This window comes from Glossina fuscipes, unplaced genomic scaffold (genome assembly GCF_014805625.2).
Source record: "Glossina fuscipes isolate IAEA_lab_2018 unplaced genomic scaffold, Yale_Gfus_2 1, whole genome shotgun sequence".
NCBI lineage: Eukaryota > Metazoa > Arthropoda > Insecta > Diptera > Glossinidae > Glossina > Glossina fuscipes.
In genome coordinates this window covers 21,859,392-21,873,540 of record NW_023998415.1, presented here as the reverse complement: position 1 = coordinate 21,873,540, position 14,149 = coordinate 21,859,392, and the positions used below count along the sequence as shown (strand labels likewise).

Genomic DNA, 14,149 nt, shown 5'->3' with positions numbered 1-14,149 from the left:
GGAATCAGAAATTTAGCATACTTTTACGCTTTAGTGGTGGCTTGAAGAGAACTAAAAAAAAAAAAAAGAAAAAAAAGGAAAAAAAAAAACAAACACAGCAAAGCGAAGGATGGATTTTAATGTTAACTAAAAATGTTAATTTAATTTTACCAGCGCATAACATACACACAGAGAGTTTAATTAAAAAACTAAACTTACAAAAAAGTAAGACTAAGAAAAAGAAAGAAAAACGGCGGAAATAATTAGTTGTGTTAATCTGGCTTTATTCGTTGTAATTTTCTTTGGCAACGACTTGAATTCTTGCAAGAGGCCACACAGATATTATTTATTTATTTATTTATTTCTTTTTGTTCCTCATTTATTTATTTATTCTTTCGTTTCTCGTTCGTTACAAACGACGACCTATACGAAATATGAAAAAAGTTTAATGTAAAGTTTACACTTTTGACATTAACGAGAATACGTCACATCGTATAATAAATGATAGGAGAGAACGTAACGGTATCAAAATATTCTTCGCCTTTTTTTTTTTTCTTTAATGAAAACATACATAATTTCTTTATTAACGTTCGACTGCAGTGATTCCAAGCGCTGACCATAAGTTGTTGTCGTTGCTGTTATTATTATTTTTATTGTTCTTGTTGCTGTTGTTGTTGTTGTTGTTGTTGACCATTAAATAGCATTGAAATTATTCGAAAACATATATTATTTTCTATTTTTATTTATATAATATGTATATGTATGTATTCACGACGAAATAAATTCATTTGCTCACACCACACGTAACGCCGGGCGTAATAAGCCCGAATAAATAAAAAGTTTTCAAATTTTATTTATTTTATTCAGCATATAATTGATTCTAAGCCGATTGTGCTGCGATTCATTTCCGATAAAAAGAACTTGAGATGACTACATCGAAACACTAAAGCTACAAGTGAGAAAGGATTCTCCAAAAAAAAAAAAAAAAAAAGAAGAAAACAACGAGGAGACGCAATTTAATAATTTCAAACTTCTCATTAATTCGTTGTTAAATCATTCATCGGTCATTTCGATTCCGACTCAGTGAAATTTCGAAATCTTTTCTTTTAGATTTTCTTCTTCTTCTTTTTCATTTGATTCTATTAGCAATTAAGTTGATACTAACGTATCTAACGAGCCTGGTGAGGTTCGTGAGGTATCTGAAATTCGATCTAAGACATATGTAGTGTTTCTATTTTGTTCATGGTTTTAGTTGTTCTTGTAGAGTCGAGTGTGGAAAAATATTACATTTGTGTTTTCTTTTTTTTTTTTTTTTTTTTTTTTTTTATATTCAAGTCGATTGCATGTTTAAAGCATTTAAATTTTCAGTGAACCTTTAGAATGTGAAAGCTACTTGAGCCGGACCTCAAGTAACAAAGCGGTTCCGTGTTTTAAGGAAACTATAATTAATCAAAAACAGCATTTTTGCCACCATCTTGCTTTCTTATTGCTAAAGCAATACCTAACTGCCCCCCCTTCCCCCCTCCTCCCTTCTCAAGCATGCAGATGGATGGGTTAGGCTGAAGCATTTCTCTCCTCTTTTATGCATTTCACATTTTAGACTTGGTGGCTGGTTGGTTGTCTGATTGAGTGGTTGCTTGTGTTTGGCTACTTGAGTTGTCGTTACATTAAAAACAAAATGAGCTCTTCCATGAAGTTCGTGAAAATGACGGAGGCAACTTTTGCATTTCAAAAATACACTGTTAACTTATATATATATATATATATATATATACTTATACTTTACTAGAGATATAAATACATATGCATAAATATGTATAATATAATGTAATATATCCACAATTCACGTATATAGGTAAGCAATTTGAAAAGCCACCAAACATTCTTTGGGTTTCGCGTTTTCAGTCAGTTCAGTGTTTTATCTCATAAATGCAACAAACGTTGCCCTTACATGAACACCTGGGTGGGCTCACGTTTAAATATTTAAACGTATTGTCTTGAATAACAACAGTCATAGCATGATTTAGTTTTAATATGTAAGTAAAATGTCGACAATGGAAATGTGCAAAAGTCACAGGCCCCACCGCTCTCTCCCAACACCCCTTTAGAATAGAAGATATTTTCAACGGTCGAGAATAATTCGACTGAAGCAAGTAATTTTATGGCATTCTTCTCTTTTTATTTTAAAATTAAAGATTATTTGTCGGTCATTAATAACTTTTCCACGAAGAAGGCCGTTACGCTGACGCCAAAACTTTATAACTGTTTTGTTTTTAAAAACGACCATCAAGAGTACAAGGCATTTTCATACATTGTGACCCAAGCAGGGCAAGCATTTCATTGCATTGTAAAGCCATTTTTTTTTTTGATTTTATTTTCTGCTGTGTACTTAAGGGCACGTGAATGGCTACTGAATGGCATAGAGGTTTCTTAAAATGCAGAGAAGGCGTTCCATCTGAAAGAGCAAAGGAAATAATCGCTTTTCGTTTATCACATTTGTCTGCCATTTCTCTGACATTGCCGGAAGAGGGGTGTAGAACCTAAGTGCGGCCAGGTATTCATCTAATTTGAGGCCTTACCTCCTGTTCGACGTTCTTCTTGCAAGCTGCGTCAATGAAATATCTGCAACCAGACGGCGGACATAATCGTTTCGTTGGATCGATTATGATGTCGAGCATGGCATGCGAAGGCATCGCTTCAATAATTCGTACAATAAGCCGTCTAGTTCTTTCATGCGAAAACATATTTGCGCGCAAAGACTTTCTAATGAAACACAATCTTGCCTGGATTTGAAATGTGGAATCTGGATTCTCTCATATGTGCTGTCTCCTCAACACGGTGCAAGACATAAATCCATTATTCTTCGCACACTGTCCTTGTCGTAATCTCTCCGGCAGGTGCACTTTTCGATTCACTTTTATTTGGCATTGCTTTTTTTTTTTTTTGGCTGATCCAAACCACGTAATATCAACATTTCGGACGTGGCGAGCCCGAGGCGCTATCAAGAATCATTACATTATCAATCCACAAATGTACGTACGTTTACGTTTCTATATTTAATTTCTTACAGCTTCTTAGCAGCCAATACTGTACTATCACACTCGTAAGTCATTCATTCACTTAATAATGTCTGCTCATTTGTGTAGCCTCTTCTACTGCAGATTTTCCCATTTGAGCATTCGAAAGCATGAAAGTCTGAAAGAAGTCTGAAGAAACACTGAACTTGCCTTACGAGGTAAGTTGCGTCAATTGCTTATCATCTGAAATTTGGCAAAAGTATTTTATTATCTACTATTGCTAAATATACGAAAAAGATTTTGGCAATCGGCTAACTAACAAGCTCATGAGAGATGATTTCGAAAAAGAAAAAAACTCACTTTCACTTAATTGCCTTAGATGACAAATAATTAAGTGTTTAGTGTTCCGCATTCGCTATCTCAGTTATTTTTACGAGCTTTTTAAGATATGAAGTAGGCTGATCCATCAATGACGTCCACAGAAGAATAATTTGCAGAGAGTAGATTTTGGCAAAAATAAAAAAAATCGCTCTTAAACTTGCTTTAATGGCAGTCGTTTCCTTACTTGACATATCATCTTAGGGCCAAAGAAGAATTTTTATGGCAAATAGTAATTTTAACATTGGACCGGCTTGATAAATTAGTACGCCACATGTGATTTGATAGCGTTTGGCTTCGAAAAGTAATTGTCGCGTGAACTCTAACAAGTATGAAAATTATATTCGGTCGTGACCGCATCTTTTGTACTCATCGCCGGCTAAAGATCAGTCTTTAAAAGACCGAAAAACAGCAAAAAAAAGGAACATTTTATAATCCGTACTGTTGGATAGGCGTGGCTGACTTTCTCTACTTTCAGAATAAAAGTGGAAATTTATATGGTGTATGTGTTGTATTTTATGAGTAACAAGCGAAAAACACGGCAAGCAAAGTTGTTCACAGTTTTTTTTGCACAGACGGGTAGTCAATGTAGGCGTGTCTTTTATCCGGTTTAGGTCATTGTGTCACTGTGTTTGCAGGCAACATCTTCATTTTTGCGAACGGCAGATGTAGATGGGCAAATTGACAGACAAACAGACGGACATATTGACGTGCGTCCCGAATTTAAAACTGGCCAAGATTTTGTATATTTTATGGAGTTTTTGAATCTTGCTTCTGCTATAGAAAAAAAAAAATTGCTTTTGCCGATGCATTATAATACTGGGTGATCGTGATCAATTTTTGCCCATATGTTTGCGTATATGTCATGGAGCAGTGCATATACAATATATGTTCAAATTGTTGTGTATTTATCTGTTTTTGGCTTATGAGTAATGGGCAAGAAGCTAATGTGTTATTCGTTTTAAAGAACAGAGGTATTCTCAGTTCACGTAATGCTGTGGGCGTGTTCTTCAACCTAGCTGGCCCATATTTCGTAGCAATTTGCGTGCAAGAGCTTCCAACGTTTCCGCCAAATTTAAAGTCGATAATTTCACTTTTGCGGCCAGGAGTATGTTTACGATAGACTTTATACAGACGGAGAGATAGCTGGACAGGCAGACAAACACGCATAAATCGATTCAGAGTTTGTTGTTGATCAAGAATATATGCATATTTTGTGGGATCTCTGAAGTTTCCTTTGGGGCATTGCATATGTTTTGACAAAACCGATATACCATCGGCAATCATCCTTCAGCGATGGGTATAGTAAATCGCTGTTTATCAAACAGGAACTTCGCAAGAGATATCGTTAGATAGGTAGTGTACGAGTTTTGTCGAAGTAAGTAATAAAAGCGTTATCGTGTCGCTTACGTTATTGTATAAGCGAACTCAGAAATCTTAGGTGTGTGAATATTTCAAGTTCTCATAACTGTCCACTTTTATGAGTCATGATAAACGACTTTTCTTTTTGGGCGTACAATCGTATATCATTTATATATATTTTGTTTTTAATTTTCATTTTTTGCAAATTAACCCTTTAAAGAATTTCGTTTGCATTTTTGAACGTTTAAAGAGGTCGTAGATAGCAGGGAGAAAATTCATTTCATATAATCATAAAAATTAATTGATGATAAGAACAATATCGTTTAACCCTTTGTTGTATTCTAAATCTCTATCACGTGTATGGTTTAAAGTATGTTTCTGAAAAATTTAAAAAAAAATAAATGGAATTTAAACATTAAATTAACTTCACCGTACACACCCTTCTCCCTAAACTGCGTACGTACGTACATAAATATGTATTAAAGCGAACACCTTTTCGTTGGGTTACGGCATGGTGCCGTAGTAGTAAGAAAAGTAACATTAACAGTTAGACTATAATTTAATTATGAGTTCTTTTATTTTATTTTATTTTATTTATTTATTTATTTTTTTTTTTTCGTTTTCAGCGTATGGGGGGCGTGCGTGTATGTGTGTGCGTTAGTTAAAGGTGTTACTCGCCCATAAAAGTTAAATCTTAAAAAGAACTTTGTAGAAATGTTTCATTTTAAGGCAGACAGAGACAGAAGTAAGTTATGCGTTCAAAAAAATCTCAGATAGTTACGAGCACTTCCCACACAAGTTGTTTTTTATGTTAAATATAAACTTTTAACATGGGGTTGGCGTTTAATTCACAGGTGTTGATGTAGATATGCTAATTATTTAGGGAAGAAAGCGTTGTAGGTCGCAATATACAAATTACAGACATTCAAACATTCGTTCCTTGTATTCGCATTTCTAATTTCAACTTTCCGACATTGAGTGTTCCGTCTTTGCTTGCAGGAGTGCAACGTCAGCAATAACACGTGACCTCTTGATACCTGCTTAATAATAATCTTTTCACCTGCATCTTTATGCAGTTGATTTTTTCTTTTTTTTTTTTTTCAAGAATATGAATTTTTTGATATTTTCTTTGTTTGTCTTAGTATGCAAAATGCATGCACTTACCCGAACTAGCCAAGCGACTGCTGGTGGGTCCGAACATTTGATATGGATCTAAAAATATTACAAAAAAAAAAAAGAAAAAGTATTATAACAAAAAGTGCGCTTTTTTCATTAGACTGAGGCAAGCTTCAATTTCAATATCAATTTCAAGTTTTCAAAGTGCTCTCAACTTTACCCCAAACAAAACAATAATGAAAAAGGAGAAGAAAGAGCTGAGTCACGGCTTGATTGTAAAAGACAAAAACTATTGAAAATGACTTTTAATGTTTGGTAGATTGATTTTAAGGGCTAAACAACCAATATTCTTGCGTAACGAGATGAAGGCTTAGACTTCTCACAAACTTCAATTCTTCAAGCGATTATTACATTACAAGATTTGCAAGACTTTAAATTTCTTTAACGAATTCAAGGTTTGTTTTCGACAAAAAGTCCACCACCTCTTCATCGCTTTAAGTACATACTGCGTAGGATATACTTTAAAATATTTAACGATCACAGGCATTGCTGAGATCCGAAACTGCTGCTGAACAGCTTCCTAGCTAATAACGTAAATTGAATATTGATTGGAATATTTTTAATACGATAACAACATTGCTTCAGTACCTGCCAAAATGGGTACGCGAAGTGCTTATAGGAGGAGAATAAAAAAAAAAAAAAAAAAGTCCACCGTTTAAATTAATGTTTTTAAACTACTTCGGGATCGGAAATGGGAGTAAATATAAGATAAGCCCAACTATTTTATAACAGTACGTCCAATGCAATATTTGGCCTCGCCTCGTTATAACATAAAATAATAAAAATTATACCTTTATGTCGTATATAAACTTACTGTACATGAGAGGTCCGAAGAATAGATCCATGCAGTCCAAGCTTATCATGGGATATATATTTCATATCGTATCGATATTCATTACAGATTATTACAACTTTTTGCCCTATAATTGCCTAATTTTTGTTTTGGAAACATTCATATGTGCATGGGTTCAATAAATCGCCTTAAAAATGTACACTTTTATCGATTATTGTCAAGGATCTTTGAAAATTAGGACTGCATATGAGGAGCGATTCTGAAAAGAGTCCAATCGAAAGTATTTTCAATAGCCTTCGTTTTCCAGTCAAAACAAGTTAGTTCACTAAATTTGGAAATTCCAATCTACACGTTGAACATAAAAACACATGGACAGACAGAGAAATACGGTAAAAATTAAATTCAGAAAATAATTCTCAGCAAGAGGTGCTCTTCTCAATACTGCATATCTCCGCGTAACGTTTTTGTGTATATACCTTTGACGAATATAGTGTAGGGTATTAATTAAGGATTCGTGTTTTAACCGAAATATGCGAAGCGTATTACAGAGAATTGTCATTTGTTACTGCAGTGAAACATCAAAATCAACGCTTTACTTTATCATATTCATCACTAGATGCCGCTGATCAAAATACATGAAAGCACCTATGACTTATTCCGCCATCTCTTGTTTCGCTTGTATTACATAACGTGACGACTTGCCGTACGGTACGTAAATATCACCTTTAATAAGAATAAAAAAAAAAGATGACACTCCGTAGTATATGATCTTATATATAAGAGGCCGGGTGTCTGATGCGTACATCTAGGCATGAAAAATGTCGTTGAAAATGTCAATAGATTACAATTTTTCCAAAAAAAAAATATATATATATATATATATATATAAATTATAGGCATTAACTGAGAGATGAAATTCATTTCTATTTCATGTGTATTTAGATATGTGTGATTATTATTTAGATTTCATTACAATTTATTCTGAGAAAATATATCATTTTTTAAGTCCAATATCATGGAAGTGCTTTTAGTTTACGTTTCCGTAATAGATTCTGAGAGGTGTGAGTGCACATCATAGGCAAGTACAATCAACGCTTAAGTATGAGTGTAATAGTCGAGGGCCTACTTCGCGGGAAAAATATTTACAAAATTCTTAAATTCATGAAGTGTGTCCATAAGGGCTTTTACCTACATACGCATATATTGATGTGTATTAAGGCACACGTCCAAGTACCAGAAGGCAAGCAGCCCGCAAGTATGAATTTCTCTCAATAACTAAATGTATGTATAATGGATTTGGTTTTTTGTTCCTCTTTTTTTCTTTAATGAAATTTTTTGCATTCGAAAAAATCTAAAATATCGTTTTCGTGGCAATTGTGCACATTTTGTGAAGAGCTCTTAGGGCGTGGCACTTAACAAATGAATTGCCGACTGCTTATTGTATAATGTTCCGTTAGTTTTAACATATATATATATATATATATATATATATAAGTAATTGTATCCATTAAACCCTTACCTACCTACGCAATTGCATAGAAATGTATGTTGGCATGCATGTGTATGCATAACGGAGTAACAAGAAAATTACAACAACTTTTTATTGTACTTTATTAAAAAGTTTTCCATTCACTTATACCTCAATGCTTATACTTGCAGACACACATACACACGCTTATACATACATATATATATATATATATATATATATATATATATATAGTGATACATATATACACACCCACACATATTTAAAACGATAAGTGAGCAAGAATGAGACGAATAAAGAAATTTTACAAAATGCCAAGTTGCCTAACTTGAAGTACACAGCAAAGCGCACAACGCGCCAACATTTCATTCAGAAACGTCGCTTTTGAACATTGTTTAGTATAATGCAGTGAAATCCAATTCCCTGATCCGCTCTGGTCCTGCTATTCCTTTTTCATTTTTATTTATTTATTTTATTTTTTTATTTTTTTATTTTTTCAATTATTATTCTATACGTGTGCATTTTGCTTACAATTCGGTATAAGAACGAGTGCATACACAAACGTATGCATGCATAAGTAAAACAGTTCATAATAAGAATATAAGATGTACAGTAATGTAATTTCATCTCAAGGTATAACGGTATTTCTTCGTAATTTTAATAAATCAATTTTCTGCCATTTAAAGTTTTGCAACATTAACGTTGCTTCTCAGTTGTTTCAAATCTATTCTGCTGCTCTATTCTTTTCTTATACCTCTCCCCCTAGATTTGTTTTGCTTTGCTTTATTTTATATTCATTCATTCGTTCACGTAATGCGCGCTTTAAAAGGAGGCAAAGAAAAACGAAAAAAAAGGCAGAAAAAACAAAAATGAAAAAAACTTTGGACACGCGGCGGTTTTTAAAAGAAAGGAAGCATTCAGCCAATCCGTGCTTAGCATTTTGCTACAATTCTTAATAATTTCGTTGATATTTGAAAATGTTTGTTCAGTTTTTTATTATTATTATTGTTATTATTGTGCAAGAAGAAGAAAACAAAAACTTAATGTGTTGTTTATAAAATCGCGCGTCAACGGACCAGCCAACCGAACAACACGTCACATGTTGACAGCACAACAACTTAATTCTTCTCTAATTGTGTTCTCCAATACTTATCATACACATGTATGTGTTTGCACTTCATCTCAAATACATTTCATTTCATTCATTCCATTTCATTACATTACATTGCAATTCAATACACACACTTATCATTACATATTTCTATGTTCAATGTCTTTTTTTCAAACCCTCCTTGATATTATTATTCTTTTTTCTGTTTTTTTTTTTTTTTTTTTTTTTTACTTATTAACCCCCATCCTTTATCGGCTAAATATTGAGGTTTTTAGGACGACATTGTTCACACACAAAAACAACAGTTTTTTTATTTTTTTTCTGCAATTTAGGTTTTCGAACAAAAAAAAAAAAAAAAAAAATCCATTTAAAACTTTTCTTCATGATTTGTTTGCGTTGTTGTTTTGTATGTCAATGCCGCAAGTGCGTTCGTTATTGTTTCAGGCAAAGGTTTTGCGGAGAAAGGATTTTCAAGTAGCAGATTTTGTTGCTGTTTTTCTTTATTTTCATTCCATTTAAAGTAGTTCGTTTCATATTCAAGTAGCACTCGAATGCGCCTCTGTGTAAAACTTAAAAATGTTAATGATTTATTGTTTTGTTTGACGGGTACTGAGCTCTAAGACAATCCCTACCCGTATCGATGCTTATCACTAACAAACTTACCAGGTTGTCTTAAATGTGAATGTGGATCCAGTGATGATTTTCCAACACTTACTCCTACACTGCTCAAAGCATTCGAACTGTAGCCTGTGTATGAAAAGTAAAATAAATTTAAATTTTTTTAAATTTCCATTTTTAATAAAAACAAAAAAAAAACAAAAAAGTAATGTTCAGCTTCGTTGGATTCTTTTATGCCCACTCACCACTGTTATCCTAATAAGAATTAAAAACAAAAAAAAAAACGAACACAACTTTTGCACTCTATAATATTGGACTTTACGTGAAAAATTGTTATCGCGTATTTGTTGTAGTTATGAGTAATGAGTAAGTTGCATAATAGGTATGTCCCTCCGCCGACATCGTCCGTTCTAATATTTTTGCTAAATTTGCTGGCGATAGTTCAATATTTCCAAATGGGAGATTGCGAAATTCACAGACGTAAAGATGGACAGACAAGCGAAATGCTTATGTGGTTATCTAATTTGACGCTGATCAAAAATGCATTGACTTTGCGGGACCTTTGAAGCTTCCTTCTGGACGTTTGCAACATGTTTTAACAAAATGAATGCGTCCCCTTCGTTCGGCAATGGGTACAAAGATAAATTTCGTTATTGCTTTTTAAATTGGAAACATAAAAAAAAAAGAAAACATTTAGGCTCGTAATATCAAAGTTTGTGTTTCCAAATTTATTGCATTCATCGAAACAATGGATAAACGTAGAGGCAAAACGATTGAAAGCTTTCCTGAGCTATTCAGTAATTAATGGTGAAGCTTTACTATGCTGGAAATTCTTTTCACCATCTCCTGTGATACATTGTGGAAAAATGTTGTCTTCAACTCCCAATTCAATCAGAATATATCCTATTAGTCCACATATTGGCTATCATTCGCTATCACTTGCTAATGCATCCATGTACATCCAGATGAACGAAAGATATACTTTAGCGACCATTCTTCATCCTAAACGCAATCTAGAACGATTAATTAAAAAAGTAGCGTCACCTGAAAATACTGCTTTAGTAGCGGCAAGCAGTGCACATATTCAACATTTTGATACTAACAGATATTAAATGTCAAAAGGTCAAAGACAAAGAGAAAAAAAAGTAATGAAAACACATTTTTAATTTACTTCAGTGTTCTTCCTCCATTCTAAGTTCGGCTAACTATTTTATTGATTATTCGTTTTGTACACTAACATATGTATGTTTGCATGTAGGCATTTGCGATTGACATTAAGCACTCGGTAAATGTCCCTTCGTTGTAGAAAATCGTGCACTCAATGCGAGGTAGAACGCAAGAGATTTGTTTTAGCGTTCGAACCGGAATAACCAGACGGCACAGTTAAAACATTTAAAATTACACGCTAAGAAAGGTTGATCATCACCTCAATGTTTCGATATGTTCTCATCGCTAGAAGGTGCATATTAAAGAGCTCTGTTAAAGCGTTGGCACACATGTAGTAAACTTGAAAGAATGTCAATAAATTAGCAGCAGACAGTCGGCACATCTGCCGCGAAATTGAAAGGTCGAAATCGGCCAAGTAGCTGTGAAGGTAACTGAATAATAAAGGAATTCCCTTAGTTAGGTTAGTATTTGAGAAAACATTTCTCACGAAACGTTACTCACTTGTAGCGCATGACTGCTATAGAAGCTATAAAGTTTCTTCAGACCCATCTTAAGCAAGCAACTGATTTTAGCTGTCATCGCTTGTAGAGAGGCAGTTGGAGCAATACTTGAAAAACTCTTATCATCAAAATTTTTTGAATTTTAACACATCCCAAGCAATAGACAAGATGTAATCGGGAACTTGCAACAACAATGTGTTATTTTTTTGCAAAATTATTTACAAAATTTAATAAAAAAGTTTTTCTTCTTATGCTGCGATCCTAAGAAATTTTCCTATTTTTGTTCATATCATTTTCTAGAGACACTCCAAGGTGTCCGCATATAAGGGCAATGGATTTCCTTTTTAGATTTTAAATCTAATTTCCGTTAATTGTCGAGTCGTTGTTTTCTCATAGCTGTTGAAAGTGCAGCAAGTGAAACTTATTGACGTCTTCGCCTTGTGAGCCTTCAAAGCAATTAAATGCCATGAACACATTAAATATCAGAGAGATCAGGGAGATGAACAATGATGAGATAGTTGGAATTATGAGTGTCTTAGGGGTAGCGCTCATGCACCGAACTCTGTTCGAGCATTTCAGCACATGGGGAATATACCGACAGGGGAAGTAAAGGGCGTTTCCTCCTTTTAATGGAAAATGTATCTTTTTGCAAATGAAAGCTGGAAAAACAAATGATCATAATAAATATCTCTACCTGACGGTAAAGTTTTATCTCACCTTTTGTTAGCTTTACCTTCAGACTAAGTCTACCTGAATGATGCTACGATTTCTTTATTTTTCTTAATTTCTACATTCATTTGTCATTTGTTTTTCTTTTCTTTTTTTTTTTTTAAATGCCAAAAAATAATTCCAGAATAGAAAACGATTGCTTTTGAAAAGTGAAGAAACAGCTTGCATATCATAACTTTGAAAGCTTAAAAAAAAAAGTTGTCATATCATTGCACTTTGGGTGATTGAAAGTAAGAATAAAAAATGAATTTCGAAATAAATTAACTGCATCGACGTAAATGTTATTAAAAGAGTCAGGGTTTCATAGTGAAGAGCAAATTTTTATGATCTATTAGGCCGCTGATGCAATGTTAAGAACAAAGAAATCAGTAAATGCCTATTAGTATAGTCCGGTACTAGACATATGATACGTATATGTATGGAATGGTGGTAGGGCGTTTAAAATTCGTTCTTGGGCGAAGGTGTTTCTTCTTTTACTTTTTAAAATTATTGTTTTTCTTATTTTCTTGTTAAATGTATATAAAGCACAAAATTGACGAGCGGCTTTTGGTCGTTCGTTGGTTTAATGAATTGTGATTACAGTAAAACCAAAACAAAGCCGCAGGCATCTTCTCAAATTTTAAATTATGCCCTGTAAGCCAAATAGCGCGAACGATTACGAAGATGCGCTGCAATGCAAATTATAGCCCAAGGGCTGTGTAAAAGCAACGAGCAGAAAAACAGAGAATTCAATTTAGTGTTTGTATTGTCACTTTATGAAAAGGCGTCAAGCACAACGCCACAAACAAAATAAGGAAACATACATACACACACACACACGCGTACACGCACTCATAAGCATATAAATACACCCACATATATTCAGACTGATATGCGATAAATAAATGGAAGGTTCATATCATCATCAGCATCATAATCATGCTTTCAACAATTTTACATGCACAAGAGTAAAAGTTCTATCTATCTATCTATACACACAAATATATATATATGCGCACAAATACACATCAAACAATATCGTTACATGTGTGTTCAAAGCCACCCATATGTCTATTTTCATTTTTTCTGGTTTGTGTGTGTGTGTGAGCGAATTTCTATTGTTGTATTTGTTACATGAAAAGCCTGTAATGCCACTCAAGTGTGCGAATAAAGCACAAGAACACAAAGCTCCTTTATATTATTTGTTATTATTGTTGTTGCCGTTGTTATGTTTGCCGTTAGTATAAAAGAAACGCAGCGAAGCAGAAATTTTTAAATTTTGAACCATTCAAACGAAAATCGTCAAAGGACAGCACATTTTACGGGCATAACAAATATGAAAACAACGTCAACAACAAAAATGTTTAAGCAACTCAAAGCTGTGATAGTGTAAAAAAGGACGTTTATTGTTTTTTTTTTTTTATACATTTGGTTCGATTCGGTCTCATTTACGGTTATCACCCACGACAACATTAATAAAGAATTACACCCATACAGATGACTATCAATGTAAAAATTAGCTTAAGAACGTAAAACTATAAGTTCGCTATTTATTCTAAGACCGATTTTTAATTAATTGAATCGTTTAATTAATTGAATACAATTACATAGGGAAAGCGTAAGTGTACGAAATCTTCGTCTGAGCAAGTCTGATCGTTCTACCAAAAGTATACGACAATGTGAAGGTGAATCGAGTGTAGTAACAACACAAATGTTAATTATATGCTTAACATATACGCTTTAAAATCTTCAATTCAGGGGCATTATCCTGGTCTAATCATCTTAAGAATAAATACGCAGTGTCGATTCTTAAATCGACTCTTAAGCCATTTGCTTGAACAACTACTCTGT

At 33.5% G+C, this 14,149-nt stretch overlaps 1 protein-coding gene across 3 annotated transcripts in view; it reads right to left on the bottom strand.

Moving 5' to 3' along the window:
* Positions 1-14,149, bottom strand: part of LOC119631246 (DNA-binding protein D-ETS-3) — an 85,080-nt gene that overhangs the window by 19,385 nt on the left and 51,546 nt on the right. For all 3 annotated transcript variants that reach the window (XM_038023289.1, XM_038023290.1, XM_038023291.1), the window contains 2 exons: positions 9,969-10,052; positions 5,901-5,948 (listed from right to left, as the gene is read on the bottom strand). In XM_038023289.1, the coding sequence (XP_037879217.1) occupies positions 5,901-5,948; positions 9,969-10,052 (132 nt within the window). The remainder of the gene's footprint in view (positions 1-5,900; positions 5,949-9,968; positions 10,053-14,149) is intronic.